This window comes from Papio anubis, chromosome 20, assembly GCF_008728515.1.
Source record: "Papio anubis isolate 15944 chromosome 20, Panubis1.0, whole genome shotgun sequence".
NCBI classification, from domain to species: Eukaryota; Metazoa; Chordata; class Mammalia; order Primates; family Cercopithecidae; genus Papio; species Papio anubis.
This window is the reverse complement of record NC_044995.1, coordinates 4,815,843-4,843,217: the sequence shown is the minus strand read 5'-3', so window position 1 is coordinate 4,843,217 and position 27,375 is coordinate 4,815,843. Positions and strand designations below refer to the sequence as shown.

The 27,375-nt window shown below is 58.3% G+C and overlaps 3 protein-coding genes across 6 annotated transcripts; 2 read left to right on the top strand and 1 right to left on the bottom strand.

The window, feature by feature from the left end:
- Nucleotides 1-409: 409 nt before the first annotated feature.
- Nucleotides 410-11,160, bottom strand: TBC1D17 (TBC1 domain family member 17). Of its 2 annotated transcripts, none has more exons than XR_002519027.1 (17): nt 10,936-11,160; nt 10,441-10,539; nt 10,110-10,184; nt 8,636-8,759; nt 7,259-7,466; nt 6,581-6,692; nt 6,334-6,492; nt 5,842-5,970; nt 5,658-5,761; nt 4,987-5,081; nt 4,364-4,480; nt 4,174-4,274; nt 3,976-4,075; nt 1,589-1,686; nt 1,326-1,442; nt 834-994; nt 410-737 (listed from the first exon to the last, which is right to left on the bottom strand). XR_002519027.1 is itself a non-coding variant. In XM_003915927.4 (17 exons), the coding sequence occupies exons 1-17, from the start codon at nt 10,954-10,956 to the stop codon at nt 537-539; spliced, it is 1,947 nt and encodes a 648-aa protein (XP_003915976.1). In that variant the 5' UTR covers nt 10,957-11,160; the 3' UTR covers nt 410-536. The 2 variants fall into 2 exon arrangements, 1 of the variants encoding a protein (XP_003915976.1); XM_003915927.4 differs by having other exon boundaries at nt 834-920.
- Nucleotides 11,161-11,278: 118 nt separating this feature from the next.
- Nucleotides 11,279-19,567, top strand: AKT1S1 (AKT1 substrate 1). Of its 3 annotated transcripts, none has more exons than XM_021931329.2 (5): nt 11,279-11,444; nt 15,365-15,750; nt 16,769-16,846; nt 16,938-17,107; nt 18,604-19,567. In XM_021931329.2, exons 2-5 carry the CDS (start codon nt 15,372-15,374, stop codon nt 18,745-18,747), a joined length of 771 nt encoding a protein of 256 aa, XP_021787021.1. In that variant the 5' UTR covers nt 11,279-11,444; nt 15,365-15,371; the 3' UTR covers nt 18,748-19,567. The 3 variants fall into 3 exon arrangements, with proteins under 3 accessions (XP_021787021.1, XP_021787019.1, XP_021787020.1); XM_021931327.2 differs by having other exon boundaries at nt 11,403-12,098; XM_021931328.2 differs by lacking the exon at nt 11,279-11,444 and adding an exon at nt 12,381-12,831.
- Nucleotides 19,568-20,727: 1,160 nt separating this feature from the next.
- On the top strand, nt 20,728-27,198 carry PNKP (polynucleotide kinase 3'-phosphatase). The gene is made up of 17 exons (XM_003915929.5): nt 20,728-20,857; nt 21,106-21,269; nt 21,885-21,931; nt 22,974-23,273; nt 23,971-24,050; nt 24,138-24,195; nt 24,303-24,410; nt 24,636-24,707; nt 25,665-25,713; nt 25,795-25,865; nt 25,940-26,032; nt 26,116-26,212; nt 26,286-26,347; nt 26,507-26,616; nt 26,686-26,773; nt 26,892-26,953; nt 27,037-27,198. Exons 2-17 carry the CDS (start codon nt 21,119-21,121, stop codon nt 27,152-27,154), a joined length of 1,566 nt encoding a protein of 521 aa, XP_003915978.2. The 5' UTR covers nt 20,728-20,857; nt 21,106-21,118; the 3' UTR covers nt 27,155-27,198.
- The last annotated feature ends 177 nt before the right edge of the window (nt 27,199-27,375 follow it).

The window sequence follows — 27,375 nt, the reverse complement described above, 5'->3', positions numbered from 1 at the left end:
GTAATGCCAGCACTTTGGGAGCCCAAGGCAGGTAGATCACCTGAGGTCGGGAGTTCAAGACCAGCCTGGCCAACATGGTGGAACCCCGTCTCTACCAAAAATACAAAAATTAGCCGGGTGTGGTGGCGCACGCCTGTAGTCCCAGCTACTCAGGAGGCTGAGGCAGGATAGTTGCTTGAACCCGGAGGGTAGAGGCTGCAGTGAGCCGAGATCCACCACTGCGGTCCAGCCTGGGCGACAGAGCAAGACTCCATCTCGTAAAACAAAACAAAAAAACAAATCAGGCAACTCAGGGAGCCCTGCCTCCACAAACCCCAATCATTCACCCTAGGCTCTGCCCAGCCACCATCCCCTCCCCACCCAGGTCAGAGCCCACTTGGCAGCCTTTCTCCCACCAACAAGAAGCCAATTGCACATGAGAAGTGTCAGTTTAATGAAGCCAGCTTATCAGTAGGGCGGCGGAGTGCACCCGGCCCCTCGCAGGTGTCCCTGGCTCGGTCTAAAGTGCCTGTGCAGAACAAGGCTGCCGGGCGGGGTTAGGAGTCTGCGCCGTCGTCCTCCTCTTCCGGCAGGATCTCCAGGCTGCTGTCGGGCTGCTGCGCTGTGTCCGTGGGGGGCGGCGGGGTGGGCGGGGCCCGGGTGGGCGACAGCGGCAGCGGGGAGGCGGTGGGCGAGGGGCTGTGGGGCTCTGTGGGCGGCGCCAGCCCCAGGATCTCCTGCACGTTGTGGGGCAGCTCCTGGAGGCGCGGGGTGAGGGAAGCCAAAAGCGGAAGGTGAAGGTGAGATGGGGCAGGGTTCGGGCGGGGGCGCTGCGTGGCAGGCGGGGGACTCACGGGGCAGGCGGTTAGCTGGCGGTGCAGGGCCTCGGCGCGCGTCAGCACGTCCTCCACGCTCAGCTTCATAGTCAGCTCGTTGATGTGCTGCGGGAGGGGGTGGGTCAGGCGCCAGTCAGCACTCAGCCACCTCCGCCCGAGCGCCCACTCTGTGGCTCGTGCTGGGAAACAATGAAGACACACCGGGCTGGCCCTCTGGGGCTCAGAGGCGCGCTGGGCGAGTCATGCTTCTCAGGCCTCTGGGAGCGTTCTGAGCCAGTACTAGGGGAGGGCAGGTCCCCACCCACCTGCCCTGAGGACCTTGCTGGGAGCAGGCCCGGGATGGGGCAGGAGGGAAAGCTACGCGGCCCCACCCCCACTGCGCTCCCAGCTAACCAGGCTTTCAATAATCCCACATTGAACACCTGCTCCCCGGAGGTACTGCGGCCCTGGGCAGCGCCCAGCTCAGGGTGGACAGGGCGGGGACGGGCCGGGAGGGAGCCAGAGCCTCACCTTGAGGATCTCATTGGAGCCGAAGCCGGACAGCATGAGGGTGTCCCGCTCCATGTCCAGGATGGCGCAGGCCACCAACAGGTGCAGATTGGGGCCAGGGAGCCCTGTCCACAGCACCTGGGGGTGCGGAAGGGAGGGAGGGGTGATGACCCAGCCTGGGCCTGAGGTCTCACCAGGGCCTGCCCCTCTCCACCCAACCTCCCAGTCTCTCCTGGGGCAGGCGAGCCCAGCCCTTCAGTTCTAGCCCAAACTGGCTGGCCCACCTCCCACAGCCGAAGGACATCCGGGAAGGGGAATTCCCTCTTGAACCAGATGAGCAGCCACCGGAAACAGAAGCAGAGAGAGCCAGAGTCCTGGGAATCTGGGGGATGACATGGAGCCCACTCAGCCTTGCCCAGCGCTGGGACTGAGAGTTTGAGATGTCATCCTGACTGGAACACCTTCCCCAAGTCTAGACAAGTGACTTATGCCTGGCTTGGGAACCTCGGAGGTGAGACAGAAGCAGCTCTGAAGAGGGCCCTGCCCCTTCTTCCTCCCACTCTCCAGAGGAAGTGTGCTATTATACTTCCACATCTGCCATGGACATGGAAGGGAGGCAGGACGCCCAGCACGCCCGAGGAAACAGACCTCAGTGCCCGCTGCTGGTGAGGCCTAAGGAAACTGGCAGTCCTAGATATGATGTTAGCAAAAATTTAAGCTGAGGGCCAGGTGCGATGGCGCACTCCTATAACCCCAGCACTTTGGGAGGGCAAGGCGGGTGGATTACCTGAGGTCAGGAGTTCGAGACCAGCCAGGCCAACATGGTGAAACCCCGTCTCTACTAAAAATACAGCCTAGCCAACATGGTGAAACCCTGTCTCTACTAAAAATACAAAAATTAGCTGGGCATGGTGCCACACCCCTGTAATTCCAGCTCCTTGGGAGGCTGAGGCAGGGGAATTGCTTGAACTCGGGCAGCAGAGGTTGCCGTGAGCCAAGATCACGCCACTGCACTCCAGCTTGGGCAACACAGCGAGACTCCATCTCAAAAAGAAAAAAAAAAAAAATTAAGCTGGTGTCCAACCTTTTTTTCCCCCAAGTTAACTCAAATGAGAATGAGAGCCTGAGCATTCTAACTTTTTAGGAAAGTAACAATGGAGGACAAACTTTCCAGAGCTGTGGAAACAAGCACTGTCCTGAACAAAATTCCACTTCTTGGAAGTGAACCTAAAGATATGACCCAGACCATGCACTGTGATGAAAACCTGCAAAGGACCCGAATCTCCGGCAGGTCAAGTTAAATCAATTCTACCACATCTTGCAGGACACAATGCCGTGCAGTCAAGAAGAGTGATGTTTCCGAAGACTTCCAATGACACAGAGGCATCCTCTGTCCTTGTGCCCTAGGAGGTGACGCTTTTCTATGGCTTAGTTTCCTCATCAGTAAGGTGAGGACAGAGTATCTCAGCTCCCTCCCCCAGGGGTCCCAAAGCGTTGAAGAAACGTCCATGAATAAGTTTAACTTATTATCATCACCATCTGCACTCAAGAAAAATAATGATATCAAACAGCAATTTTAATTTGTTTTTTTCTTTTTTTTTTTGAGACAGAGTCTCGCTTTGTCGTCCAGGCTGGAGTGCAGTGGTGGGACCTCGGCTCAAGTGACTCTCCTGCCTCAGCCTCCTGAGTAGCTGGGATTACAGGCATGCACCACCACGCCCGGCTAATTTTTGTATTTTTAGTAGAAACAGGGTTTCACCATGTTGGCCAGGCTGGTCTCGAACTCCTGACCTCAGGTGATCTGCCCACCTCGGCCTCCCAAAGCACTGGGATTACAAGCATGAACAACCACGCCCAGTCTTACTTATTTTTCTTCATCTTAACTTCCTGCAGTTTTTACATTGACTAAGTAATAAATAATATATACTATAATAATAATAATATATATATACATATATATCTATTTTTCTTTTTTTTTTGAGTTGGAGTTTTGCTCTTGTTGCCTAGGCTGAAGTGCAATGGTGTGATCTTGGCTCACTGCAACCTCCACCTCCCAGGTTCAAGCGATTCTCCTGCCTCAGCCTCCTGAGTAGCTGGAATCAGAGGCGTGTGCCACCAGGCCTGGCTAATTTTGTATTTTTAGTAGAGACAGGGTTTCTCCATGTTGGTCAGGCTGGTATCGAACTCCTGACCTCAAGTGATCCACCTGCCTCTGCCTCCCAAAGTGCTGGGATTACAGGCGTGAGCCACTGTGCCTGGCCGAAAAATAAAAATGTTAAAGCCGGGATGCAGCACCCCCAGCCCCATGGCCCAGAGAACCAGTTTCTGATTCCTGGTTGAAGGTGAGCCACAGCTAGGTGGAGATAAGAAGTGGCAGGAATGCCTAGGTCCTTATTTCTGAAAAATGCCCTGCAAGTGAAGCCTAAGGCAAAGCCCAGACAGGATCTAGGTGAGCACGAGGATGGGGTGAGTCAGGGTCCCTGTGTGTCGCATTTGGTGACGTTTTGCTTCAAACCGCGATTCTGCCTCTACGTTCTAGGTTGCGTGGGGATGGTTCTCTTGTTTGGATCAGGACCCAATGTCCAGGACGCCACCTGTGGCTGCTACTACCAGAGAATCTGGTAAGGTCTATGGCCCCACTGTCTCCTGCCCACCCGCCCGAGACACATACCCAGGAAGTCGCAGAGCTGGGGGTCCAGCACCCTCAGGAGCAGCAGCAGTCGCCCGAGTTGCCGCTTCATAGTCTCCTGGCTCTCTTCAAAGTTCCCTTGCTATGGGACGGAAGGGGGGGGGAAGAGCAGGCCCTGTGAGGTGCCAGGACCTCTGATTGCTCGACAGGCCTGTGTCCCACCCCTGACCCGAGCCTCACCACGAGTTCCATGAAGCCACAGAAACACCAGAAAGCATCCACCTCATTCTGAATGACGTAGAGGATCGGGGAGAGAAGGTCACTCATGCCCTGGACGTAGCCTGGGGGGACACAGAGTCAGGCTGCAGCCAAGCCCACAGCGCTCCCCTGGACAGCCCAGGCCCCGCCCGGCCCCAGGCCTGGCACCCACCGAGGTCGAAGTGGTACATGCAGTAGGTGAGAAGGATGTCGTTCAGCAGCCCCAGCCCCGGGTTCTCGGGACCCTCGTAGAACTTGTTGGTCCTGTCAGTGCGGCTCACGTCTCTCTCTGTGGGGAGCGGGCGCAGGGAGCAAAGGTGAGAAGGGTAGGGGGGCCCATCCCTGCAGGCCACCAGTGCCAGCCCCCACTGCTTCTCCTGCCAGCAGCCCCCAGCCTCGGGGTTCGCTCTTGGGCAGAAGCGGAGCTGGTTCTAGAAACCATCGCTGATGCTCCTGCTGCGAGGTGCGGGCCTCCTGCTCACCAGCTCGCTGTATCCTCCCACAGCAGGGGAAACTGAGGCACAGGGAGGCAAAATCACTTGCCAAGATCTCGAGGCACCGACAGAACTGAGACTGGGCCCCAAGGCAGCCAGGCTCCCCTTCTTTCCCGTCCTGTCCCTGGCCTTGCTCCCACAAGGCCATTCCCCAATGGCCCATGCCGCTTTCCCCCTAGATGCCCTCTTCTTGGTCTTGGGGAGGCAGGGGGCTCCCTCTATCTGCCCCTCGCACCCGTGCCTGAGGCCCTCCTGTGGTTCCCTGCTCCCATCCACCCTGAGCGCCACCCCTGACACTGACCGATGAGGCTGCGGTATCCGTGCAGGAGTGAGTTTCTCCGCTCCTGCTCAGGGCTCACAGATTTCCACTGCAGCTTCATGCGGAAATACTCATCCCTGAGTGGCAGAGGGAAACAAGATGTGAGGCCACCACTCTCTGCGGCACCCAGAGACCTCCCAGCCTGGCACCACCTCCCAAGTCAGCCCTGCAGAGCCCCTCCCTGACCACACAGACCCAAGCAAGTCACTTTGTCATTTTTACCACCATCCCTTATGCTTCACCTTCCTGGTATCTCTCACTACATAGCCTTGTGGGTTTTTGGTGAACATTTGTCACCCCCCACTGGACAGAACACCAAGGACAGGGAACCGTCCAGCACTGCTGCATCCTCAGTGCCTGGCAGGTACATAACCTACACCAGGAATGAGGAGAGATGGGCCCTCCTAGATTATGAAACATGCTGCAAAACTGTGATCATTAAAACAGTATGGCACAGGAACGAAAACTGCAATGGAGACAGGAGACAGACCACACAGGGGCAAGGATGGGTCTGGCTTGATCACTGACGTATTCCACAGGCGCAGGATGGTGCCCAGATACAGCAGGCTCACAACCAGTGTCCACAGAACTTGCCCACTGGTGCCCTAAGAGGCACCAGGTGTCACACCTGGCAGGGCCTCCTGAGGACTCACGTTTTCTTGCGAACGTGGGCCTTGTGCTCCTCAGCTGTGCCTTCCCAGCTGAGGTACCCCAGGAGGAACTTCCATGCCTCACGCCGCAGGCCGGGGCTCAGACCCTGGGGGTGCAGGAGGGCAGGCAGCTCAGTGGGGCCTTGTTCTGGCCCTGCCCCATCCTCCTACCTGCCCTGGCACTTACCCCTGAGAAGATCCGATTCTTCAGCTCGGGTACCTGCTGCAGGCGGCCCTCAGGGCCCACGTGGCGCGCCCACTCCTCCTCTGTAACTGGAGGGCCCCGCTCCACGGTTGGCCGAGGCCCCAGCTCCACCTGCAGGTGAAGGGCAAGTGAGCCCGGGGCTCGGTAGGGCAGTGGGGGGACCCAACCCACCCTCAGTCCATAAGCTCAGGGCGCTTCTTAGCTTGACGAATAACTAACATTCAGGGGCAGGCAGCAGCCTCTTCTGGGGCTCAGCAGCCAAGTCACCCCGCAGTTAGGAGGGGTCCCCCAATAGGAGCGAGCGGGTGCTCATAGTGCCTGGCACAGCCATGAGCGCTTTCCTCATGCACCCCCTGAGAGGGTCCCATTACCGTCCCCATTTTACCAAGGAGGAAATTGAGGCCCAGGGAAATGAAATCATGCGCCCAAGGAGACATGGCCAGAAATAACAGGGAGGGTCCACTCACTACTCACACAGGAAATGACCTCGAACCCAGGCTCGGGCTCATCGTCAGGTGGCGGGGGAAGGTCGGAGGCGGCTCCCTCGGGCTGTGGCTGCAGGGCACCCCGGAAGAAGTTGGTCACTCGGGAGAAGCTGCTGAAGGTGGTGGAGTAGGGATCCTGGAGGAAACGCTGGGGACGAGGCCAAAGAAGTTCACGGCCCGCCCCTTCTCGTCCCTCCCTGCCCACACCCGCCAGGCCTGGTGCCCAGGACACTCACAGATACCACATTGGAGCTGTCCTGGTCAAAGAGCTGCAGGTGGTGGAAGGAGTTGGAGAGGGCAGAGGAGTCGTGGGGGAAGACAAGGTAGAGGCGGGAGTCCTGCGGGGAGCTGGGAGGCGGGAGGTGACGCACATGTGATGCACAGGTAGGGGCCCAGTGTCCCAGGCTGTCTGTGCTCGGCCGACATCCGTTCCAGCTGCAGCCTCACAACCACCCCTGGGGAATCCCTGATTTCGGGGGATGCTGTTACAGGAGGACCAGAGCTGGAGCCCAGGGGTGGGCGTGCGACTTGGGGCTGGCCAATGAGGGCCTTTCACCTTCTGGTTCACTGTAACTGACTCAGGGACGAGCCAATGAGAGGCAGCTCTGGGATCTTGTTGGAATGGGGGGAAGAGGTGCTTTCCATCCAGCGGGGTTGTTAAGCCAGCGATACTGGGGGCTCAGAGAATGACAAACTCAGGGGGAAAAAGGATAACTGTTTCCAACATTTTGGGACCTGGGTCCTGCCTGAAATCAATACTCCCTTTTCATTTTTTGGTTATATGTGCTGGTCAACTCTCTCTGCCTTCCTTTAAATCAGTGTGAGTTGTGTTTCTTTCACAGCCCCGAGGGGTCACGCTGCAGCCATGGAGGAACTGGGCCCGGTTTAAGGCCCAGCACTGGGAGAGAGCTCACCTGGCCAACAGCAGGTAGCGGCTGAGGACGCGGAGCAGGGCGCGGGTGCCCCCGCGGTGGAAGTGCAGTGCGGGCAGGGAGCCTCCAGCCTGGGTCACCAGAACCAGGTAGGCCCAGCTGAGGCCGGGCTTGGAGCGGCGGATGGACTTGAGCTCCCCCAGACTCACTGAGAAGGCCCAGGAGCCCTGGGGGCAGCTGGGCTCTGCACCTGGGGAGATGGCGCTGTGTTGGGGGAGGTATGAGAGGCCAGAGCCGGCCTCATCAACCTCAATCCAGGATGTTCCTTTGGCACAGGCATCTCCTGACGGCCCCGCCACAAGCCATTCCCCTGCGCCTGGCCTCACATTACTTGGAAGCACAAATGAGTGAGATGGGAGGGCAGCCCAGTGGACATGTGCCTTTCCAGAACCTTCCTAGGCACCCCTCAACCTGCAGGGTAAGGGCCCTATTCCTCAACCTGGCACTTGAGGCCCCTCAGGTCTGTCGCCCCTGCCTATCTTACCTCCAACCCTTCTTCACTCAAAATCCCACACTTGAGCTACAATGAAAGGCCAGAGGCTCCCTAAACACACCAGGGCCGCCTGCCTCTGGCCTGCACGGGCTGCTCTCTCTGCCAGAAGAGACAACTCCCAAGAGTCCCTCAGTGCCAAGTTCCAGCATCACCTCTTCCTGGAAGGGCTCTCCATTCCCCAGAGGGTCAGGTGCCTTCTCTGGATGTCCCCTGCACCCTGTGTGACCCCAGGGTGGTGCAAATCACCCTGACTGGCTGCATCTACCACCCCACCAGCCTCGAACCTCAGGGGCAGGCCTGGTGTGGGGGCACCCGCAGCCAATCCAGGAGCCCAGCAGGATAAGCAAAGCTGCGACCTCAGAGACACTGGCCATGCTGACCTGGGCTGGGACAGTCCTGTACTCCGCTTCACTTCCTTGCTCCTGGGACTGGAAGGTGGTGACTGGTGGCCTTCTCTTTTTTTTTTTTTTTTGAGGCGGAGTCTCGCTCTGTCTCCCAGGCCGGAGTGCAGTGGCGGGATCTCGGCTCACTGCAAGCTCCGCCTCCCGGATTCACGCCATTCTCCTGCCTCAGCCTCCCGAGTAGCTGGGACTACAGGCGCCCGCCACCTCGCCCGGCTAGTTTTTTGTATTTTTTTAGTAGAGACGGGGTTTCACTGTGTTAGCCAGGATGGTCTCGATCTCCTGACCTCGTGATCCGCCCATCTCGGCCTCCCAAAGTGCTGGGATTACAGGCTTGAGCCACCGCGCCCGGCCTGGTGGCCTTCTTGATTGTGAGCAGCAAAGCCTCTGGAGCCATGACCACTGAGGGCAAGATGTGTCCTACCTGGCCCACACGTGCTTCCCAAGGGCCGCACCTCAGCCTACCTCTCGTGGGCTCTGAGTGGCGGGGCTGTGGCCGCACAGTGCTGATGACGGCCCAGTCAGGTTCATAGCCAGGGTCAAAGGTTGGCTCCTCCTCAGAAGCGCAGGAGTCACCCCCACTGGAGTCCTTAGGGGAGGAAAGGAGCAGACAGTAAAGGGCTAGGGATGCAGATCTGAGCCTTGAGGCTACCCTGGAAGATAGTCCCATCGAATAAACAGGGAAACTGAGGCACAAAGAAGCTACAGCAGGCCGGGTGCAGTGGCTCACGCCTGTAATCCCAGCACTTTGGGAGGCTGAGGCGGGCAGATCACCTGAGGTGGGAGTTCGATACCAGCCTGGCTGACATGGTGAAACCCCGTTTCTACTAAAAAAAAAAAAAATACAAAAAAATTAGCTGGGCGTGGTGGCGCATGCCTGTAATCCCAGCTACTCAGGAGGCTAAGGAAGGAAAATTGCTAGAATCCGAGAGGCGGAGGTTGTAGTGAGCTGAGATTGCGCTGTTGCACTCCAGCCTGGGCAACAAGGGAGGAACTCCGTCTCATTAAAAAAAAATTAACAAAAAAAAAAAAAAGAAAAGAAAAAGAAGGTACAGCACTTGCTTAGGGTCACCCAACGCAACCAGAGAGAGAGCCAGGACTTGGCCCCATGTCTCCCAGTGCGTGGGAAGGTCCATGCTACACAGCAGGTGGCTCTGTAGTCAGACTGCGGAGTGCTTAAAGACAATGTTGGTACTCGCTAGGTAAATACAAAACAAAACCACAATAAGATACCACTTTGCACTCTTTGAGACAGTGAGACTGTCTTAACAAACAAACAAACAAAAACACTACATTTCCCAGGTTTCTTTGCAGCTGGAATCCAGGACACATGACAAGTTCTACCAACCAGATGCAGGGCAACCTGAAAAGTGGAAATGACGTAATACAACTTCCTTGTGCCTTGGCTGTGTTTCTCAAAAAGTGAGAAATCTATCAGTTTCTCAAAAAATGAGTAAGGGTGAGGGCTTAGGTGGGTCTGGATCTGACTTATCTCTGGGTCTCAGAGTTGCCCAGGATGGGGTCCAGCCACGGGAAGTCTCAGGAGATATAACGAAGGGAAAGGCAGGAGCAGTGACGAAGTGGGTGAGTAGGCTGTCAGGCCCTGTCCTATGGCACCAGAGGAAATGCCACCTCCCTTCAAGCAAATTGAATCCACATCTTGCACCCTGGCAGGGATCTCCCACGAAGCAAAGGGAGAGAGGAGTCAGCCGTCCCCACGACTGTGTGTCTCATGGTCCCTGCTCTTTTTCCTTGAATGGGCATCCTCTGCCCATTTCACAGAGAGGAGCAAACCAAGGGGCAGAGTACCCAAACCCAGACAGGGTCACACATGCCCCATGGGTAGCTCTGGGATTGTACACAAGTCCCTCAAATGACTTACAACAGCACGGACCCAGAAGAAAAGTGAGTGGAGAAGGGCAAAGCGTGTGGAGCCTACCTTCTTGGAGAAGAGGATTTGGGTGGAATCTCCAGCCTCCTCTACAGGAGCCCAGTGCAGGAGGACGTCATTGTCCTAGGGGAAGGAGGGAGGCGGGGTTAGAGGCGCTCCCCAAACCACATTCCCAAAACTTTCCGTTGCAAATTTCCAAACTTTCCCAGTTTCTACCCTCGGCCTTTCAAAGTCCCGCCCCTCATTCCAGTTCCCACCCCCAGCCTTCTTCAGGTCCCACTGCTGACCGCCAGACCAAACTCCTACAGTTCCCGCTTGCATCCCAGAGCGCCTGCATCCCGCTCGGAGCGGGTTCGAGCCCTGCTCCCTCCCAACGCACCTTTTCCACGACACGGATAACACCAGCGATGAGGGAGTCTCGGTCCTGATACTTCTTAGCGCTGGTATGCAGGTACACTCCGCCCTTCTCAAACACCACCTGAGTTGGGGGGAACCAGCAAGGGCTGGGGCCCAAGAGAATGCGACCAGCGAGGGGACCGGCCTGGGGAGCCAATAGGGACGGGCCCAGGGAGGAGCCATCCCCAGGGGGCGGGGCCGGGAGGGCCATTGCCCAAGGACGAAGGCGGGGAGAATGGTCCAGCCCCCGTTCGGATGCTGGCGTGCGTTCCACAGAGGGCAGGGCCCAAGGAGTCGCCTGAGCCGGGGGGCGGGGCCATGAGAGGTTCTTCCCTGGGGCGGTAGACGGGAGGGTGACGGCGCGTTTATAAGAGATCGGAGTTTCTCAAGTGCACTCGCAAGGCCTGAGGGAAGAGCTGATCACCAGACGGGGCGTTTCGCATACACTGAAGCGAGGGAGTGCGTCCTCAGTGCTTACCCTGTAGCCGGCTCCTTCCATAGTCGTCGCCGAAGGCCCCACTGCCCCGCCTCCTCCTTTTCCGAGTCAGCCTGTGGTCACTTCCGGAGAAAACAGTTCCCCTCCGGACCGGACAGTGGTAGCGCCCCGACCAGTTCTAGAGAAAGAGTGGGTGAAACCATTTTTCCAGAAGGGGGATATTCCACTGGAACTTCGAGGGTGGATCGGAGTCACGTGGCGCAGACGCTGAAGGTGGAGCCGGCTACGGAGAGTGCGCAGGCGCAGTGTTCTCCCTCTCGCCACGAAGTAAACAAGTGGGAGGGTCTGAGAGCTGCACCACCTGGGGCAAGCACGCCTCGAAACGCCCACTTCCTTCTCCATGTTGTATACTGGAATTGAAGCCAAGGAGGTACCATTTTGCTCGAGGGCATGGCCTAAGCCGGTCGGCTAAGGCCATGTTAATACGGGGGTGTCCCATCTCTCTGCGGGGCGCGACAGCTGGAAGAGCCGAACGGATAAGAGAAGAGGAGGTGAGAGGAGCTGTACACCACAAGAGGCACTGAGGGACTCGGGATAACGGGATGAAGCCGTCAGTGCCCCCAGAAACGAAGCGGCCCCAAACGAATTTCTGAGTCACCGTCGCGAGAAAGCGGGCTGAGCCGCCATTTTGAAGCCTGGCAAACCGAAGCAAGAAATGCTGCCGTGTTGGATCTTTGCCAGCTTTGGTGCTGAATGGGAGTAGGTTGGAGGGAGGGAGAGCCAATGTACACTATGGGCTGATTAGACCGGTTGGCTGCCGTGTTGTTAACGAGCACCGATTTCCTCCACTTTTGTCGAAGAAGTTTATCGTGGGTCAGGGACGTCAGGTCGCTTGCCTTCGTTTGCTGTGGTCATGAGCGAGCTTATGAGGACGGCCATTATTGTTGGGGGCAAATGGAAATGCTCTAGGCGAGAAAGCTGAAGCATTTTTTTCGCCATTTTTTTTATGGGCACGCTGCCGTCGCCATTGCCCACTGGTTCGGATGAAGCCCCTGTGGCCGCCATCTTGATCTCGGGCGGCCCCCGATAAGGGAGGCGGAGTGTGCAGAGAGGAGGCGGGGCAACTACGCGGACGTGACGCAAGGCGCCGCCATGTCTTTTGAGGGCGGCGACGGCGCCGGGCCGGCCATGCTGGCTACGGGCACGTGAGTGGAGGCGGCGTTGTGAACAGCGGTGTGGGGAGGATTTGGCCGTCCTGAGGCAGCGGGGCGCTGGGAGGGCGAGCGGCTCACGGGAGGGGTATGGCCTGCACAGATCAGAGGGCAGAGGTCCGCCAGCGACCCTTTGCTGAGCGCTGGAAGGGGGTCGCTTGTGGGAATCGTCCTGTCAGACCTGAGGCAAATCCTAGACAGCCTCACCTTGCGGTGTCCAGAGCGCCTGGGATCTCTACTTGGGCCGTGGACCACGTCCACGGGGTCGGGGAATGGCTTGGGGGGCCTCGGGGCGCCCCTCGCCCTTCCAAAGGCGGGACTTCCGGTCCTGGCCTCCGCCTGGGCGGGATTTCCTGTTTTCTTCCTAGACCAGTGGGTCCTCTCTGGACCACGGGCGAGGTTGGGAGGTCTCGGGGCAGCTGAGCCTGGCCCCAGGCACTCACCCCACCCGTGGCTACCGCGTTCATGCTCGGGTTCCTCACATCTTGGGGTGTGGGCCACTAAAATTTCGACAGGAGGGGTGGTTCCACCCTTCTTCTCCTTAGCTCTTTCCCTCCTCCCCGCATCCAAAGAGGACAGCCACATCGTGCTCCCCCTCCTGTGGGGAACACGTCTCACTTTCGTCTCATCTCTCCCTGATCTTAAACGAAACTTCTCCATCGGGGCGGGTTCTTCCTCCATCTCTCAGCTCCTTGGAGGAAACAGGACCTCCTCTAGAAGCTCAAGGGTAAGGAGGACCGCCAGGTCTTGGCTACTCTCCTGTTGGGTAACATTACAGGTGCCCCTGGACCTTGGCAGAGAGGCCTGTGGAAGTCGCCTGTCGTTTTTGCTCATGTCTCCTGAGTTGGGGGAACCCTCACAACCCACTCACCCTATTTCACTCTCTTCAATCCCGTGGCTCCTCCAAGATTGAGTACAGGCAGGGAGTTTCATCCTGACGTCCTCCTCTGGGACCCCCGCTCCCCCTCTTCTCCGAATGTCATTAGGGGCTGGGGGCCCATGGAAGTGAGAGCCCCAGGCCTAGCACAGCCAGGCAGTTGACTTTGGACCGGCCACTTCTTGCTTCGAGCCTCAGTTTCTTCCTCCATCAGCTAGGAAGGACATGAGGGGTGTGTTTGAGACACTGGGTACCCCCCAGTTCATTGGGTTTGGAGGCTGGGCAGTCAGCGGTTTCAGCCCCACTTGTGCCCTGTGTAGCTGTGTGCTTTCTTGCCAGTGTCCTAAGCTCTCTGAGCCTCACTTTTCCATCTAGATTATAATATCTGCCCTCCTAAAGGCAGGCAGGATGGCGGTCAGGATTTAGAGCAGGCCCTGGATCTAGACTGTCAGAGTCCAGGTCCCAGCCCTGCCTCTTCCAGTTGTGGGACCGGACTCTTCAAGATGCTGACTGTCCCTGGGCCTGAGTTTGCAACTGTAAAATGGAGTGAACTGTAACTAAAACTCCTGCCTCATAGCGTAGGTGAAAGGGTGGGATGAGAAGGTTGATCCCATCTTGGGTCGTTGCGTGGCTTCTGGGAAGTGGTGGATAAACCTCTTACTTCCCTCGGGGCTTTGAACTCCCTGAGTGAGTCAGATGGGAGGTGAGATGCCAGGTGTGGAATCCCAGCACTGAATAGGTGCTCAGCAAACACCGACATCTATGATCGTGAGTCATAAAGGGCCTGCAAATTTCATTCAAACTCCAGACTCCCTGCTCCCTTCACCCTGGTGGGCTGGACCACAGCTGTGCCTGAATCCCTGCAGTGGCAGTGTGCTCACTGCCTCCCCAAGGAGCCTCTTCCACAGCCCAGCAGCTCTGGCTCAACCACTCTGGTTAATGGGGAAGAAAATGAGGCACAGAGAGGGCCAGTGAGCTGTCCAAGGTCACACAGCAGGTTTGAGACAGAGTCAGGGCAAGGACCCGGCCCCCCTACCCTCGCTCTTCTCACCCGGTAAGGAGACGCACCCTGCATTGTCTGCTTAGGGCCAACCTGTCCTGTGAATACAAATCCCTGACCTTGGGAGAATTCACAGTCTGATGCAGGAGGCAGCCACGGTACAGCTGTCACAAGCTCTGGTGACATGAGTGCTCATGGAGGAAGCCCACAGCATCAGATGGGCTCCGGAAGGCATCTGATGCACCCTGGGGGATGAGGGACGACAGAGGACCTGCCCGAACAGTCTTGTAGGAAAAAGCCACGTGGATTTCCCAGCACAGAGAGCAGCACCAGCACCATTTCTTACCTTTGTTCAGCTCTGGCTCTCGCTGAGGCCTCAGTCATGGAACCAGCCAGTTCCCTCTGGAAGGAAGTGTGCTGGGAAGGTGGCCACTCAGATGTTGTGGGACCCCCCCAGGGAGGGGACTGGCTGGATCTAGGAGTGAGGGAAAGTTTCTTCCGCCCTAGGATGAGTGAAAGGTTGGTGGGGAACAGAGCATCCAGGTCAGGGACCACGTTTTCTGAAGGCCTTGGGCCTGAGAGGCTCTGGAAGGCCATGGAGGCAGGATAGCCGGGGAGCTGGCGTTGGCCAGAACACGCAGAGCCTCCAGGGGCAGGCTGAAGGCTGAGACCCTGTCCTGAGGACTATGGCGAGGGGTAGCATCAGCTCTGGGTGCAGAAGGAACCCCCTGGGCCTTGTGCAGGACACTCTGGATGGGATGGCTGGGCGATGGAGCAGGGTGGCATCACCCATCAGATTCAACGCAAGCCCCATTTGGAGTTCTAAATTTTCTAGACACCATGTTAAAAGAGTAAAAAAAGCAGATGAAATTCTTCTTCGTTTTTTTTTTTGAAATAGAGACGGGGTCTCAACATGTTGCCTAGGCTGGCCTCGAACTCCTGGGCTCAGTGATCTGCCCGCCTCGGCCTCCCAAAGTGTTGGGGTTGCAGACCTGAGCCACCGTGCCCGGCTCATTCTGCTTTTTTGTACTCAGTCTTCAGAACCCGGTGCAGGTTTTACTGTGAGAGGCATCTCTGCTGGGACCCCCTGACTTTCCAGTACTCCCTGCTCACGTGGCTGGTGGCTCACACAGAGGCCAGGGCAGGGCCAAAGGGGAAGGAGGAATGGGCTGGGGCAGAGGACGTCGCCAGGGTCTGGGCCTGCGAGGGCTGGATGGTGAGAATCCTGGGGAGTAGGGGATTTGGGGAGGACACGCAGCACCGCTGGGACAAGGTGGGTGGAGGGGGGTGAGTGCCATCCACAGGACGGGCAGACACCCTGAGTGGGTGGCAATGGTGTAGGCAGGCAAACCTCAGCCCCCTCTGTCGTGCTCTGGCCCGCAGGGCGCGGATGGCGTCGGGGCGCCCCGAGGAGCTGTGGGAGGCCGTGGTGGGGGCCGCTGAGCGCTTCCGGGCCCGGACTGGCACGGAGCTGGTGCTGCTGACCGCAGCCCCGCCGCCACCACCCCGCCCGGGCCCCTGTGCCTACGCTGCCCATGGCCGAGGAGCCCTGGCGGAGGCAGCACGTCGCTGCCTGCACGATATCGCGCTGGCCCACAGGGCTGCCGCTGCTGCTCGGCCTCCTGCGCCCCCACCAGCACCACAGCCACCCAGCCCCACGCCCAGCCCACCCCGGCCTACCCTGGCCAGGGAGGACAACGAGGAGGAAGAGGATGAGCCTACAGAGACAGAGACCTCCGGGGAGCAGCTGGGCGTCAGTGATAATGGAGGTGAGAGGGCAGGGGTAGGGGCTGATGCGGCCCAGTGCTTGATGAGGTGCCTGCAGGAGGCTTTGTGGGGGTGACCTGCTTAGTCCTGAGTACTTCCACGCAAGTGCAGTCTCAGGACCCCGGAGCCAGACAGGCTTGCCTGGGGCTTGCTGTGTGATCTAAAGCCAGTCCCTTCCCTGCTCTGAGCCAGCTCTGTGCTGGGAGTGGTGGGCACAGGGACACACAGCAGGCTCGGGCTTTTTTCTCAAGGGCCTCCCGGTCTAGCCAAGGAATTGGAGTCCCAGTGCGGGGTTGGGAGGCTCTGGAGCAGGACATGGGTAGAACCAGAGTTGTTTCCACAAGGCCTGGGAGGCCACGATAGGAATTAAAGAGTTGTCCAGGATGCAGCCAACATCTGAGGAAGCCATGGAGGGAGCAAGCAACTGTTTTGCGGGGGGGGGAATTTGGGGGTTGGGCACTTCCCGGAGGCTGGGCTGTAACACTAGGGCTTTGAGGAGTTAGTAGGAGTTTGATCAGTAACTAGGAGGTCCTCGTTTGTTGTTATTACAAATGGCCAGCCTGCTCACCTTGCTAGAGAAAACCCGCATAGGGTGAAGGGCAGGCATCCTGAGTTCAAATCCTGGTGGTATCCCTTAGTAGCCATGGGACCTCGGGCAAGTGACTTAACCTCTCTGGGCCTCCAGGTCTCCATTTGTGAAACAGAGGTCATAGTCATCCCATATTTCTCTCAGTCTGTATTTTGAGTCACATTGTCCCAAACAGATCATAGAGGTTTCACGTTAGCAGCCCGTTGTGTGCAGCTGAGAAGGTGACAGATCCATAGAAACTGAGTGTGTTTCTGCCGATGACCAGGCAGGCTGCTAGAGGAAGCTGTTTTTGAGGTGAAGGAAGAGGGTCTCAGAAGCCGCAGGGAGGTGGAGGTGGTGGCTGTGGCGGTGGCGGTGGCTGAGGAGGAGGGCACACGGAGCATGGCTAGGGCCTCTAACTGGCCCAGGCCTCTCACTCACGCCATCCACAGGGCTCTTCGTGATGGATGAGGACGCCACCCTCCAGGACCTTCCTCCCTTCTGTGAGTCGGACCCCGAGAGTACAGACGGTGAGTGTCCCAGGCTGTTCCCCTCCCTACCTGGGGGCAGGCGGCTGGCACAAAGGCAGTGACAGAAGCTGAAATCCACCCTCTCTTTCAGATGGCAGCCTGAGCGAGGAGACCCCCGCTGGCCCCCCAACCTGCTCAGTGCCCCCGGCCTCAGCCCTACCCACACAGCAGTACGCCAAGTCCCTGCCTGTGTCTGTGCCCGTCTGGGGCTTCAAGGAGAAGAGGACAGAGGCGCGGTCATCAGATGAGGAGAATGGGCCGGTGAGGGGCAAATGTGGGGAGGTAGGGAAGGCAGCTGGAAGGGCTCTGAGCCGCCTCCTCCAGGAAGCCCTCCGGCGTGGATGCCACTTTCCACTCATAAGCTAACTGAATCCTCCCCTCAACCTCAAGAGGCGAGTTCTTGGACCTGAGCCTTGCAGTTTTAACAATTGCAGCCTTACCATGTGTCCTAGTGCCTTATAGAGAAGGCCTCTCCTTTCCAGGAGCACCTCTATAGAACACCTGCTCTGGGCAAGGCACAGGTATTCTGGCATGCCCTCCAGTGGGGAAACTGAGGCTTGGAGGGTTTAGGTCACCTCCCATCCCCACCCCGCACATTCCTGGCCCTTTGCAGAATTTGTCCCACCCCCTGGTCTCCTGTTCATCCCTTGTAGTGACCCCTGTTTGAAGCTCCTGGGCTGGGCTGGCCTTCACTGAGCCTTCCTGAAGCAGAGGGGAAACTGAGGCAGAGGGGACATGTGACTTCCCTGAGAGGCAGAGCTGGGACTGGAACCCAGCTGCGTTTCAGGAAGGAGCTGTGGGCTTTGAGGGAGGAGGCCTGGGTCCCCACAGTTCCCCCTCAGGCCTCAGTGTCCTCATGTGCAAACCAGCAGTCACAGTGGTGACCTCTTCTGTGCATCTTCCCTCAATGAGGCAGTGAGCGCCGAAGACCAGAAACAGGGCCTGGTGCAGCCAGGGTCCTCCTGCTGCTGCTGTCTGTGCTGGCGACTCATGGCAACACAGTTAATTGAACGCTCTGGCCTCCAGAGTGCTGTGCCCAGGAGCTGGTCTCCCACTGGGCTCAGATCCAGTTCCCGATCTGGGTCTCCGGGTCCCATCCTGCGAGGGGACAGGCCCAGCTCAGGGTGACGGGGGCTGTAGCAGAGGCAGTACTAGGTGCCGGAGCTGCAGGCAGAATGACAGGACCGCTCCTTGGTGGGGGCTGACACAGGGAGGGATCTTTTCTGTAGCGCAGTGGCCACATGATAAAGCAGTAACAGCTGATTATCTCAGTCCTCACAGAGACCCTGTTATCCGCTCCCATTTTTCAGAAGGGGATACTGAGGCCTAGGGAAGCAAAACCTCTTGCTCACAGCTAGTCAGCAGTAGAGGTCTGATTGGAACATGACTGAAATCCCAGCCCAGATCCTCAGACTTGAGAGGGTGCACGCAGCCTTAATAGATAGCAGACAACAGCATTTCCATGTGTAGGAAGCAATGTCCCAGGCCAAGAAGGGGAGGGAGAGGGGCAGGAAGGCTTCGTGGAGGAGGTGTCTGAACCGGGTAGAACGGTTCCTACGCGGAGCAAGATGGGAAGGGCATTGTGGGCAGTGGGCATCGCAGGGCACAACTGGCAGGGCGGGGACGTGCTAGGAGTGGGCTTGGAGCCAGGGTGCACCCCTGGGCTGCGTGTGGGTGCAGGGGGCGTGCCCTGCCGGCGCTGACCTCGCCCCGTCGTCGTCCCCCCCCCCCCCCCCCCCCCCCCCCCCCCCCGGCAGCCCTCTTCGCCCGACCTGGACCGTATCGCGGCAAGCATGCGCGCGCTGGTGCTGAGAGAGGCCGAGGACACCCAGGTCTTCGGGGACCTGCCACGGCCGCGGCTTAACACCAGCGACTTCCAGAAGCTGAAGCGGAAATACTGAGGCCCAGGGAGGGAGCGTCCCGGGCCTCATCCGCCCCGTCCCACACTACGCCCCCGCCCCACTCCCGGGGCCCGCCAATCTGAGGCCGATCCGGGACCCGCCTCCTTGCGTTCCCGTTCCCAGGATTGAGCCGCCTCTGCCAATCCACGTCGCCCTTCCAGCCCATGACCTCCCGCGCCGAGGAGCGGGATCTGTCCCGTTTCCCGATTGGGTCTGTCGCCTCTCTCCGCCTAGCGACAGATTTCTTCTATTAAGGGATTGGCTCGCTCAGTTCTAAGCTCTAAATGGTCAATTCCGTTGTTTTTCGTCTAGCGACAAGGGCTTTGCTCGCACGTCATTGGCTCCATCCCCTAGTCGGTGGGCAGCTCTTATTTTTGATTGGCTCGAATCCTTTAAAGGGCTTGACCAGTCTCCGCATAGTCATCGTCCGCTTTTCCTGAGTTCTCCCTCCTGATTGGCTCCAGCTTCCTGTGGGGGCGTGGCCAAGCCCTCCTGTTCCCAGAATTGGCCTGGGGCCTTCAATTTACATTCTTTACACTACGGGGGCTGGGGTCGTTGCCTCTGGCACCCCCTTTCATTGGTTCCATCCATCCCCACAACAGCCTGCCAATCGAAGCCCGTCCCTGCATCCAGGATGGTACCAGCTCCCGTCCCTCGCCCCCCACCTCCACAGGTGCCTTAAAGGGCCCTCGTCCACCCAAGGTGGGGGGCAGGGGCCCTCACTCTCCGGCCCTGGTGTAGGGGAGAGAGTGAGGGGTTGGGGGATTGGCAGTTGGGAAGGGCGCTCTGAGATTAAAGAGTTTTACCTCTGACAGATAAATGTGTGGTGTGTTGTGAGTGTTCATTCAACATTTTCTGAAACCGAATGGCAACGTCTGATTATCAGTGAACAGCTGGGGGTTGGAATGACTGTGTCCATTTTATTTATTTATTTATTTTTGAGACAGGGTCCCACTCTCGCTCAGGTTCAAGTGATTCTCCTGCCTCAACCTCCCGAGTAGCTGGGATTACGCGCCACTGCCGCCCGGATAATTTTTGTATTTTCAGTAGAAACAGGGTTTCACCATGTTGGCCAGGCTGGTCTCGAACTCCTGACCTCAAATGATCTACCGGCCTGGGCCTCCCAAAGTGCTGGGATTACAGGAGTCAGCCACCGCACCTGGCTCTGTGCCCATTTTATACATATGAAGACAAGAGGTTCATGGGGTGGAGGAGAGCATTCCAGTCTTGTGTGACCATGGACCCCAATCTTGGGGTGATGGTTGGAGCCAGAGGCCACACATTCACCAGCAAAGCCAGGAACTCCAGCCGGGAGTCTTCTATTATAAAAGGACTGCAGCAGCTGGGCTTGGTGCCTCACGCCTATAAGGCCAACACCCTGGGAGGCCGAGGCGGCAGGATCACAGGACGCCAGGAGGTCGAGATCAGCCTGGGCAGCACAGTGAGACCCCTTCTCCAAAAAAAAAAAAAAATGGCTGGAGGTTAGAAAGCAGGTGGAAACCACCTTCGAAATTAGGACCAGGTAAAAGTAATCTCCCACCAGACCACTACCGGAAGAATGCTAACACTAAATAAGATTTAAACGGGGCTTACTACCACCCAAACATTTTTTAAAGCTTTTGTGACGTGTTAGCGCCTTTAATCATCATGGTAACCCCACGAAGTGGAAAGGATCATCCCCTTTATAGATGAGGAAACTAAAACATGGAGGGTAATACCAAAGAAGGATTTAGGGGCGCTGTCGTGGGCGGAGGTTTCCTTGACTGACAATGACCATCAGATGGGAAAAAAAGCTTCCTCCCTGGGATGAAAATTAGAAGTCAAGTTAGAAAGAGGCAAATCTGCTAACGAAGGATCCAGTCCCCGCTACCGGTCTGAGCCTCGCGTTGCAGCAAGACGTGAAGGTCAGGGCTGTGGAGGGACCCTAGGGAAAGTGGGTCGGGCAAGGGGCGTGGCTGCTGTGGGAGGAACCCAGGCCCCGCCCCCCTCGAGGGCACGAGTCATTTCCGTCCGCCGAGGAACTGAGCGCCGCCGGCCGTGTTGCAAGCGGGGCGCCTCGGGCAGGACCTCCCTGGTCGGAAGTGGCCGTGAGCCAGAGCAGCGGTCCCGGGTGAGTACAGGGCGGGGCGGGGGCATGTGCGAGGCTATCTGCCTGTGCCTTGGGAAGTGGGGATTCCAACTCGCGGGGATGGAGCACGCGTTGTCGCCTGGGAAACGGCGCGACCCGCGGCAGGCGAGGGGGTGGGACTTCCGGAGCAGTTAATGATGGGGAAAGTTCTAGTGGAGGTGGGAAGAAGTGGGATTTCCTGTAGCAAACTGGAGCTGTGCGCCACTCAAGCCCGTTTACCTGCTCCCCAGGCTGGCACCCAGGATGGGCGAGGTGGAGGCCCCGGGCCGCTTGTGGCTCGAGAGCCCCCCTGGGGGAGCGCCTCCCATCTTCCTGCCCTCGGACGGGCAAGCCCTGGTCCTGGGCAGGGGACCCCTGACCCAGGTCACGGACCGGAAGTGCTCCAGGACTCAAGGTGGGCGGGGCCTGAGCTGGAGGGGGTGTGGCCTGTTGCAAAAGTGAGAACAATCCAGAGGGACGCTTGGCTGCTACGCGGGATTGCGTGGTGCCGGCAGCCCCGAAGTCAGAAGGTGCTCTGTAGGGCGCACAGGAAGAGAAAGTTTGTGCTTGATTTAGAATTAGCTAGATCCTTTGGGGGAGAGGGGATCGAGCCAATTTCGGGAGGATGTTCACTGCGCGGATGATACTCAGGCCATCTGGAAATCCAGAAACAGGCAACGACTCTTGTCAAGAGAAAAATCCTATGGAGAAAAATAAATGTCACTAGGTTGGGATGGATGGTAACAGGCCAAGTCCTGGACCTGTATCTAGCCACATTTTTTGTAAAGGAGGAAACCAATTCTATAGAGAAAAGTACCTCCCTGTCCCTTACAAGGAAGGACCAGTGTCAGGCAATCCTAGTGCCACCATCTGGCTACTATATGTCAAGGAGCCAATCCCGTGTAGAAATAAACTGCCTCTGACTCCCTCCGGAATGGATGCTATAGCCTGAAGCAGGCCACACTCCCCAGAAATGAGGGAACCAATCACACAAGGATGCAAATCCTGACTCCATCCCTTCTATCCTCAGTGGAACTGGTCGCAGATCCTGAGACCCGGACAGTGGCAGTGAAACAGGTATCAGTGCCTCTGCAAGGGGCAGCAAGGCCTGGGGATGGGATTTGGGGAGGAATTGCAAGCCATCAGTGAAGTGGTACATTAGGAAAATCTGATTGGGGCCGGGCGTTGTGGCTCAAGCCTGTAATCCCAGCACTTTGGGAGGCCGAGGCGGGCAGATCGCTTGAACCCAGGAGTTCGAGACCAGCCTGAGCGACATGGTGAAACCTGTCTCTATAAAAAATTAGCGGGGATGGTGGCGCGTCCTTGTAGTTCCAGCTATTCGAGAGGATCCCTTGAGCCCAGTAGGTCTAGGGTGCAGTGAGCAGTGATCACCACACTGTACTTCAGCCTGGGTGACAGCGAGAACCTGCCTCAAAAAAGAAAAGAAAAAAATATGGCTAGGAGAGAAGGGGGTGTGTCCAGTAAAGAAAGAAGTGTTGCCTGTTTCAGTGGGGTGGATACCTGTCCAAGCCCTTAGAAATTGGACAAGGAGGCCAGGCGCGGTGGCTCACGCCTGTAATCCCAGCACTTTGGAAGGCTTAGGCGGGCGAATCACCTGAGATCAGGAGTTTGTGACCAGCCTGGCCAACATGGCGAAAACCCATCTCTACTAAAAATACAAAAATTAGCCGGGCATGGTGGCGGGTGCCTGTAATCCCAGCTACTCGGGTGGCTGAGGCAGGAGAATCGTTTGAACCCGGGAGGCAGAGGTTGCAGTGAGCCGAGATTGCACCACTGCACTCCAGCCTGGGCGACAAAACAAGATTCTGTCTAAAGAAAGGGAGGGAGGGAGGGAGGGAGGAAGGAAGGAAAGGGAAAGGAAGAAAAGGAAGGACGGACGGACGGAAGGAAGGAAGGAAGGAAGGAAGGAAGGAAGGAAGGAAGAAAGAAATTGGATAAGGCTGAAAACGCTTAACCGTTCCAAAGCCCGTTCGAAAGTGAAGCGGTGATGCCTAAGGATCTGATTAGTGGTGAAAGGCAGATCTTTCCGCTCGGTAGTTGATTGGAGGAGGCTCCCGGTCGGGGCGGAGCCAGTCTCAGCTCCTCCCTCTTTCTGCAGCTGGGAGTTAACCCCTCAACTGCCGGGACCCAGGAGTTGAAGCCGGGATTGGAAGGCTCTCTGGGGGTGGGGGACACACTGTATTTGGTCAATGGCCTCCACCCACTGACCCTGCGCTGGGAAGAGATCCGCACACCAGAATCCCAGCCAGATACTCCACCTGGCACCCCTCCGGTGTCCCAAGACGAGAAGAGAGATGCTGAGCCTCCCAAGAAGCGTATGCGGAAGTCAAACCCCGGCTGGGAGAACTTGGAGAAGCTGCTAGTGTTCACCGCAGCTGGGGTGAAACCCCAGGGCAAGGTGAGGACTACGCCGAGGGCTGAGGGAGCCGCCACAGACTGGGACCCAATCCCAGGTTTGTTGTGTGCTCTCTCAACTTCTTTTTAGCCTCTATTTACTTTTCTGAGAAATGGGCCTAATGATAAACGCAGGGTTCGTTGTAAGCAGTGGGGAAAATGATGTATGTCAGCTCCTGCATGTCCCACGGTGACCACCCAGTCATCAGCAATGACCATGACCGTCTCAGTAGGAGCTATTATGATGAGTATTTTTTAGGTCCAGAGAGACTTGAGTTCAAATGCTGTTACCACCACATTCTGAGTCCCATGTCTCTCGTCTCTACGATGCTGAATCCATAAAAAGCACGTGGCATAGTCCCTGACATGCAGTTAGCACCCAAAGCTTTGCTCCTGTTTTTATTTTCACGATTAGCAGCCCACCAAGGTGGAGAAGGCCAGGGGAGGAAGGAGGCTGGGTAAGACATTAACCCCCATTTTAAAGACTGTAATCCTGGGGCCGGGGTCATAAGGAGTAACAGGAGACAGTAAGGTTAAGATGTCGGGCCGCACTCAGAGGCTTCACGGATGCTTGACATGGGGGTGTTCTGTGACTTGGTTTCCCCATCTGTGAGATGGCAGGGTTGGTGTGAGTCAGCCTGTGAGTGGAGAGGGTCAGAGGTATCACAGTGCTGCTGTTCCTCTTTCCTTGGTGACACCAGGTGGCTGGCTTTGATCTGGACGGGACCCTCATCACCACACGCTCTGGGAAGGTCTTTCCCACTGGCCCCAGTGACTGGAGGTGATAAGAGGCAAAACAAGGGAGTGAGTGAGGCCTGGAGTCCACCTCTGGCCCCGGGTCACCCCTCCCGCTTCCTACCTGCCCTAGGATCTTGTACCCAGAGATTCCGCGTAAGCTCCGGGAGCTGGAAGCCGAGGGCTACAAGGTATGTGCAGCAGCCTGTCTGCATGGGTGCGTGCAGGTGGCGGTCCGACCTCAGGTCAGACCAAGGTCCTGGTGAGCAAGCGCCTCGTGACACTCTCTGCTCCCCAGCTGGTGATCTTCACCAACCAGATGAGCATCGGGCGCGGGAAGCTGCCAGCCGAAGAGTTCAAGGCCAAGGTGGAGGCTGTGGTGGAGAAGCTGGGGGTCCCCTTCCAGGTATGGCTGGAAGGGAGGCTGGGAGCTATGTGGGGGCACAGAGATCCAGAGAGAGGGCTTCAGACTCCAGGATAAGTGGGGCAGAGGCCTCAGGCGGTGTGATGCTGATAAGAACCCATCATCAGCTACAAATTCTGTAGCTCTGCTTGGCTGGGTGAGGGCTGGGGTAGCATCCAGTAGGTGCTTGAGGAGGAGCTGAGGCTGGTGGCCCCCTCCCATCCACAGGTGCTGGTGGCCACGCACGCAGGCTTGTACCGGAAGCCAGTGACAGGCATGTGGGACCATCTGCAGGAGCAGGTGAGTCTCGCAGTCTGCCCGGCTTCCCTCCTTTTCCTCGCTCCAGCCCCTCACTCCTGGGCTCCCCGCTCTCCGGCCAGGTCCGAGCCTCCTTACTCCTCCTGTCCTCCCTCGGACCTGCCTTCTGTTTTTTTGCTGTCACATCTTAGATGTTGGTTTACGAGACCAATGCTCTTAAACTTTCTAAATCAGAGTAGTAGAGAGAGAAGCTGTTCATTCCTTCCTTCATTCGTTTGTGTGTGCATTTGTTCTGAAGTTTAGCACGTTCTTGAGCTGAAGATAGTGGTGAGCGGGACAGCCTGCTCCAGCGGGGCCCGCATGGCAAGGGCCATGACTCTGGGCGGATGGGCAGACTGGCGTGTCAAACAGTGGGAGGGAGGGAGGTGGAGAAAGCAGGCATCGTTTCAGCTGTGGTGGGCACGGATGACCTCTGAGGAGGTGACATCCGAGGAAAAGGCCTAAGACAGAGGAAGGAGGGAGCCACGTGGACACCTGGGGAAAGTGGTCCCCCCCCCCCACAGGAGTGACAGCAAGTGCAAAGGCCCTGAGGCAGCCCCTAGCCTGGGCTAGTTAGGGACAGGGAGGCCCATGCGGCTGGCCCTAAGCGAGGGAGGGGAGAGGGCAGGGCCACAGGGAGGGCCCCGCTTTTGCCCTGCGGGAGGGGGAGCCTGGGAGGCGCCGGCCCCCAGGAGGCTGGAGCTGAGGCAGAGCGGGCGCCCTCTGGTGGCCGCGTAGGGAACCGGCGGAGGCGGAAGCCGGGAGGCCTGGAGGGAGGGGGCTGCGTGGAGAGACCACAGGGCCAGGAGCACGGTGCAAAGTGGCTGGATGGTGGGGACATGAAAAGTTGGAGGATGAGGCCTGATGCGCGGCATAGACCAGGCGAAGCAGCCCCAGGGACCCGCTGCTGCTGCGGCGGGACAGTTATGGGAAGGGCCTCCTCACTGCCATCTCCCGCAGGCCAACGAGGGCGCGCCCATCTCCATCCGGGACAGCATCTTTGTGGGAGGTAAGGGCCTGGAGGCTGCTGAGGGTGGGCTGGGACCCCTCCCTCCGAGCTGGTGGGGACAGTGTGTCCCGTGTGTTCCAGACGCAGCCGGACGCCCGGCCAACTGGGCCCCAGGGCGGAAGAAGAAAGACTTCTCCTGCGCAGATCGCCTGGTGAGGCCCCTGCCCGCTGCCCCGCGCCCGAGCCCGATCCGGGCCTGTGTCTGATGTCCGTTCTCAACCCCTAGTTTGCCCTCAACCTTGGCCTGCCCTTCGCCACGCCTGAGGAGTTCTTCCTGAAGTGGCCAGCAGCCGGCTTTGAGCTCCCAGCCTTTGACCCGGTGAGGCCCTGGGGTGGGGGTGGGAACGGGAGGGCTCCCGGAGACGGGGACAGCGTCTCACGCGTGTGCCCCTCCCCTCGCAGAGGACTCTCTCCCGCTCAGGACCTCTCTGCCTCCCCGAGTCCAGGGCCCTCCTGAGCTCTAGCCCGGAGGTGGTTGTCGCCGTGGGATTCCCTGGGGGTGAGTGCCCTGCCCCTGTGCCCTGAGCCCCTCCGGGGTCCTAGGCCACCCACCGACACTGCCCCCCACACAGCCGGGAAGTCCACCTTTCTCAAGAAGCACCTCGTGTCGGCCGGATACGTCCATGTGAACAGGGTATGACTAGGCTTTGGCCGCCCCGAATCTATTCAGTTCCCATCTCCACCGCTCAACTAGTTTGGGGCGGCTTCCCTCCATCACTGCCTCCCCGACCCCGCTCTGGGTCTTCTCTCCCCTCGGGTCTCCGGATCCGTTTGTGACCTCTCGTGTCCCCAGGACACGCTAGGCTCCTGGCAGCGCTGTGTGACCGCGTGTGAGACAGCCCTGAAGCAAGGGAAACGGGTCGCCATCGACAACACAAACCCGGACTCTGCGAGCCGGGCCAGGTAGCGGGGAGCCTGCGGTAGGGTGCGCGGGGTGGGCGGGGCCTGCACATCCAGCTCCTTCCCCCACAGGTACGTCCAGTGCGCCCGAGCCGCGGGCTTCCCCTGCCGCTGCTTCCTCTTCACCGCCACTCTGGAGCAGGCGCGCCACAACAACCGGGTGAGCCCGCTAGGCCCGGTCACCCCCCGGGGATGCACCCCGACCCCCCTCCTCACCCCCAGGTGCCCCCTCCCTCCCCTGACCCCTGGGCCTTTCGCCCCTTCTGATATCCCCACAGTTTCGAGAGATGACGGACTCCTCTCATGTCCCCGTATCAGACATGGTCATGTATGGCTACAGGTACTGTTGGGGACGGCAGCGGGGAGGGGCGCTGGCTGGGCCACATGAGCCAGGCTGTCCCTCACTGTTCCCACCACTGCCAGGAAGCAGTTCGAGGCCCCGACGCTGGCCGAAGGCTTCTCTGCCATCCTGGAGATCCCGTTCCGGCTGTGCCTGGAGCCGAGGCTGGAGCGGCTGTACTGCCAGTTCTCCGAGGGCTGAGCCCCGCCCAGCTCCCCTCCACAATAAATGTTGTTTCTCCTTGAGCTTGGCCGGCATTTTGCTGGGAGGAGGGGCTCCAGGCCTGGCAGGTTTTACATGGATGGAGGCTTTAGGGACATTTTCCGGTAACAGAAGGTGGGGTCTTACAGAAGGGATTGCAGCTTTGCTGGGACCTGGCATGGGCATGTTAGCCAGGGAACGCACAGGGCAGGGCGCTGCCT

What these genes read in the sequence shown, in the direction of transcription:
- TBC1D17 (XM_003915927.4), bottom strand. Translation starts at nt 10,956, where the DNA reads ATGGAAGGAGCCGGCTACAGG. An exon ending in TGGAAGGAGCCGGCTACAGG is followed by an intron (nt 10,540 to 10,935) that starts GTAAGCACTGAG and finishes CCCCCAACTCAG; the next exon opens with GTGGTGTTTGAGAAGGGCGG. An exon ending in TTATCCGTGTCGTGGAAAAG is followed by an intron (nt 10,185 to 10,440) that starts GTGCGTTGGGAG and finishes TCCTTCCCCTAG; the next exon opens with GACAATGACGTCCTCCTGCA.
- AKT1S1 (XM_021931327.2), top strand. Translation starts at nt 12,046, where the DNA reads ATGTCTTTTGAGGGCGGCGACGGCGCCGGGCCGGCCATGCTGGCTACG. An exon ending in GGGCGTCAGTGATAATGGAG is followed by an intron (nt 15,751 to 16,768) that starts GTGAGAGGGCAG and finishes CGCCATCCACAG; the next exon opens with GGCTCTTCGTGATGGATGAG. An exon ending in GGACCCCGAGAGTACAGACG is followed by an intron (nt 16,847 to 16,937) that starts GTGAGTGTCCCA and finishes CCTCTCTTTCAG; the next exon opens with ATGGCAGCCTGAGCGAGGAG.
- PNKP (XM_003915929.5), top strand. Translation starts at nt 21,119, where the DNA reads ATGGGCGAGGTGGAGGCCCCGGGCCGCTTGTGGCTCGAGAGCCCCCCT. An exon ending in ACTGGCCCCAGTGACTGGAG is followed by an intron (nt 24,051 to 24,137) that starts GTGATAAGAGGC and finishes TACCTGCCCTAG; the next exon opens with GATCTTGTACCCAGAGATTC. An exon ending in ATGGTCATGTATGGCTACAG is followed by an intron (nt 26,954 to 27,036) that starts GTACTGTTGGGG and finishes CACCACTGCCAG; the next exon opens with GAAGCAGTTCGAGGCCCCGA.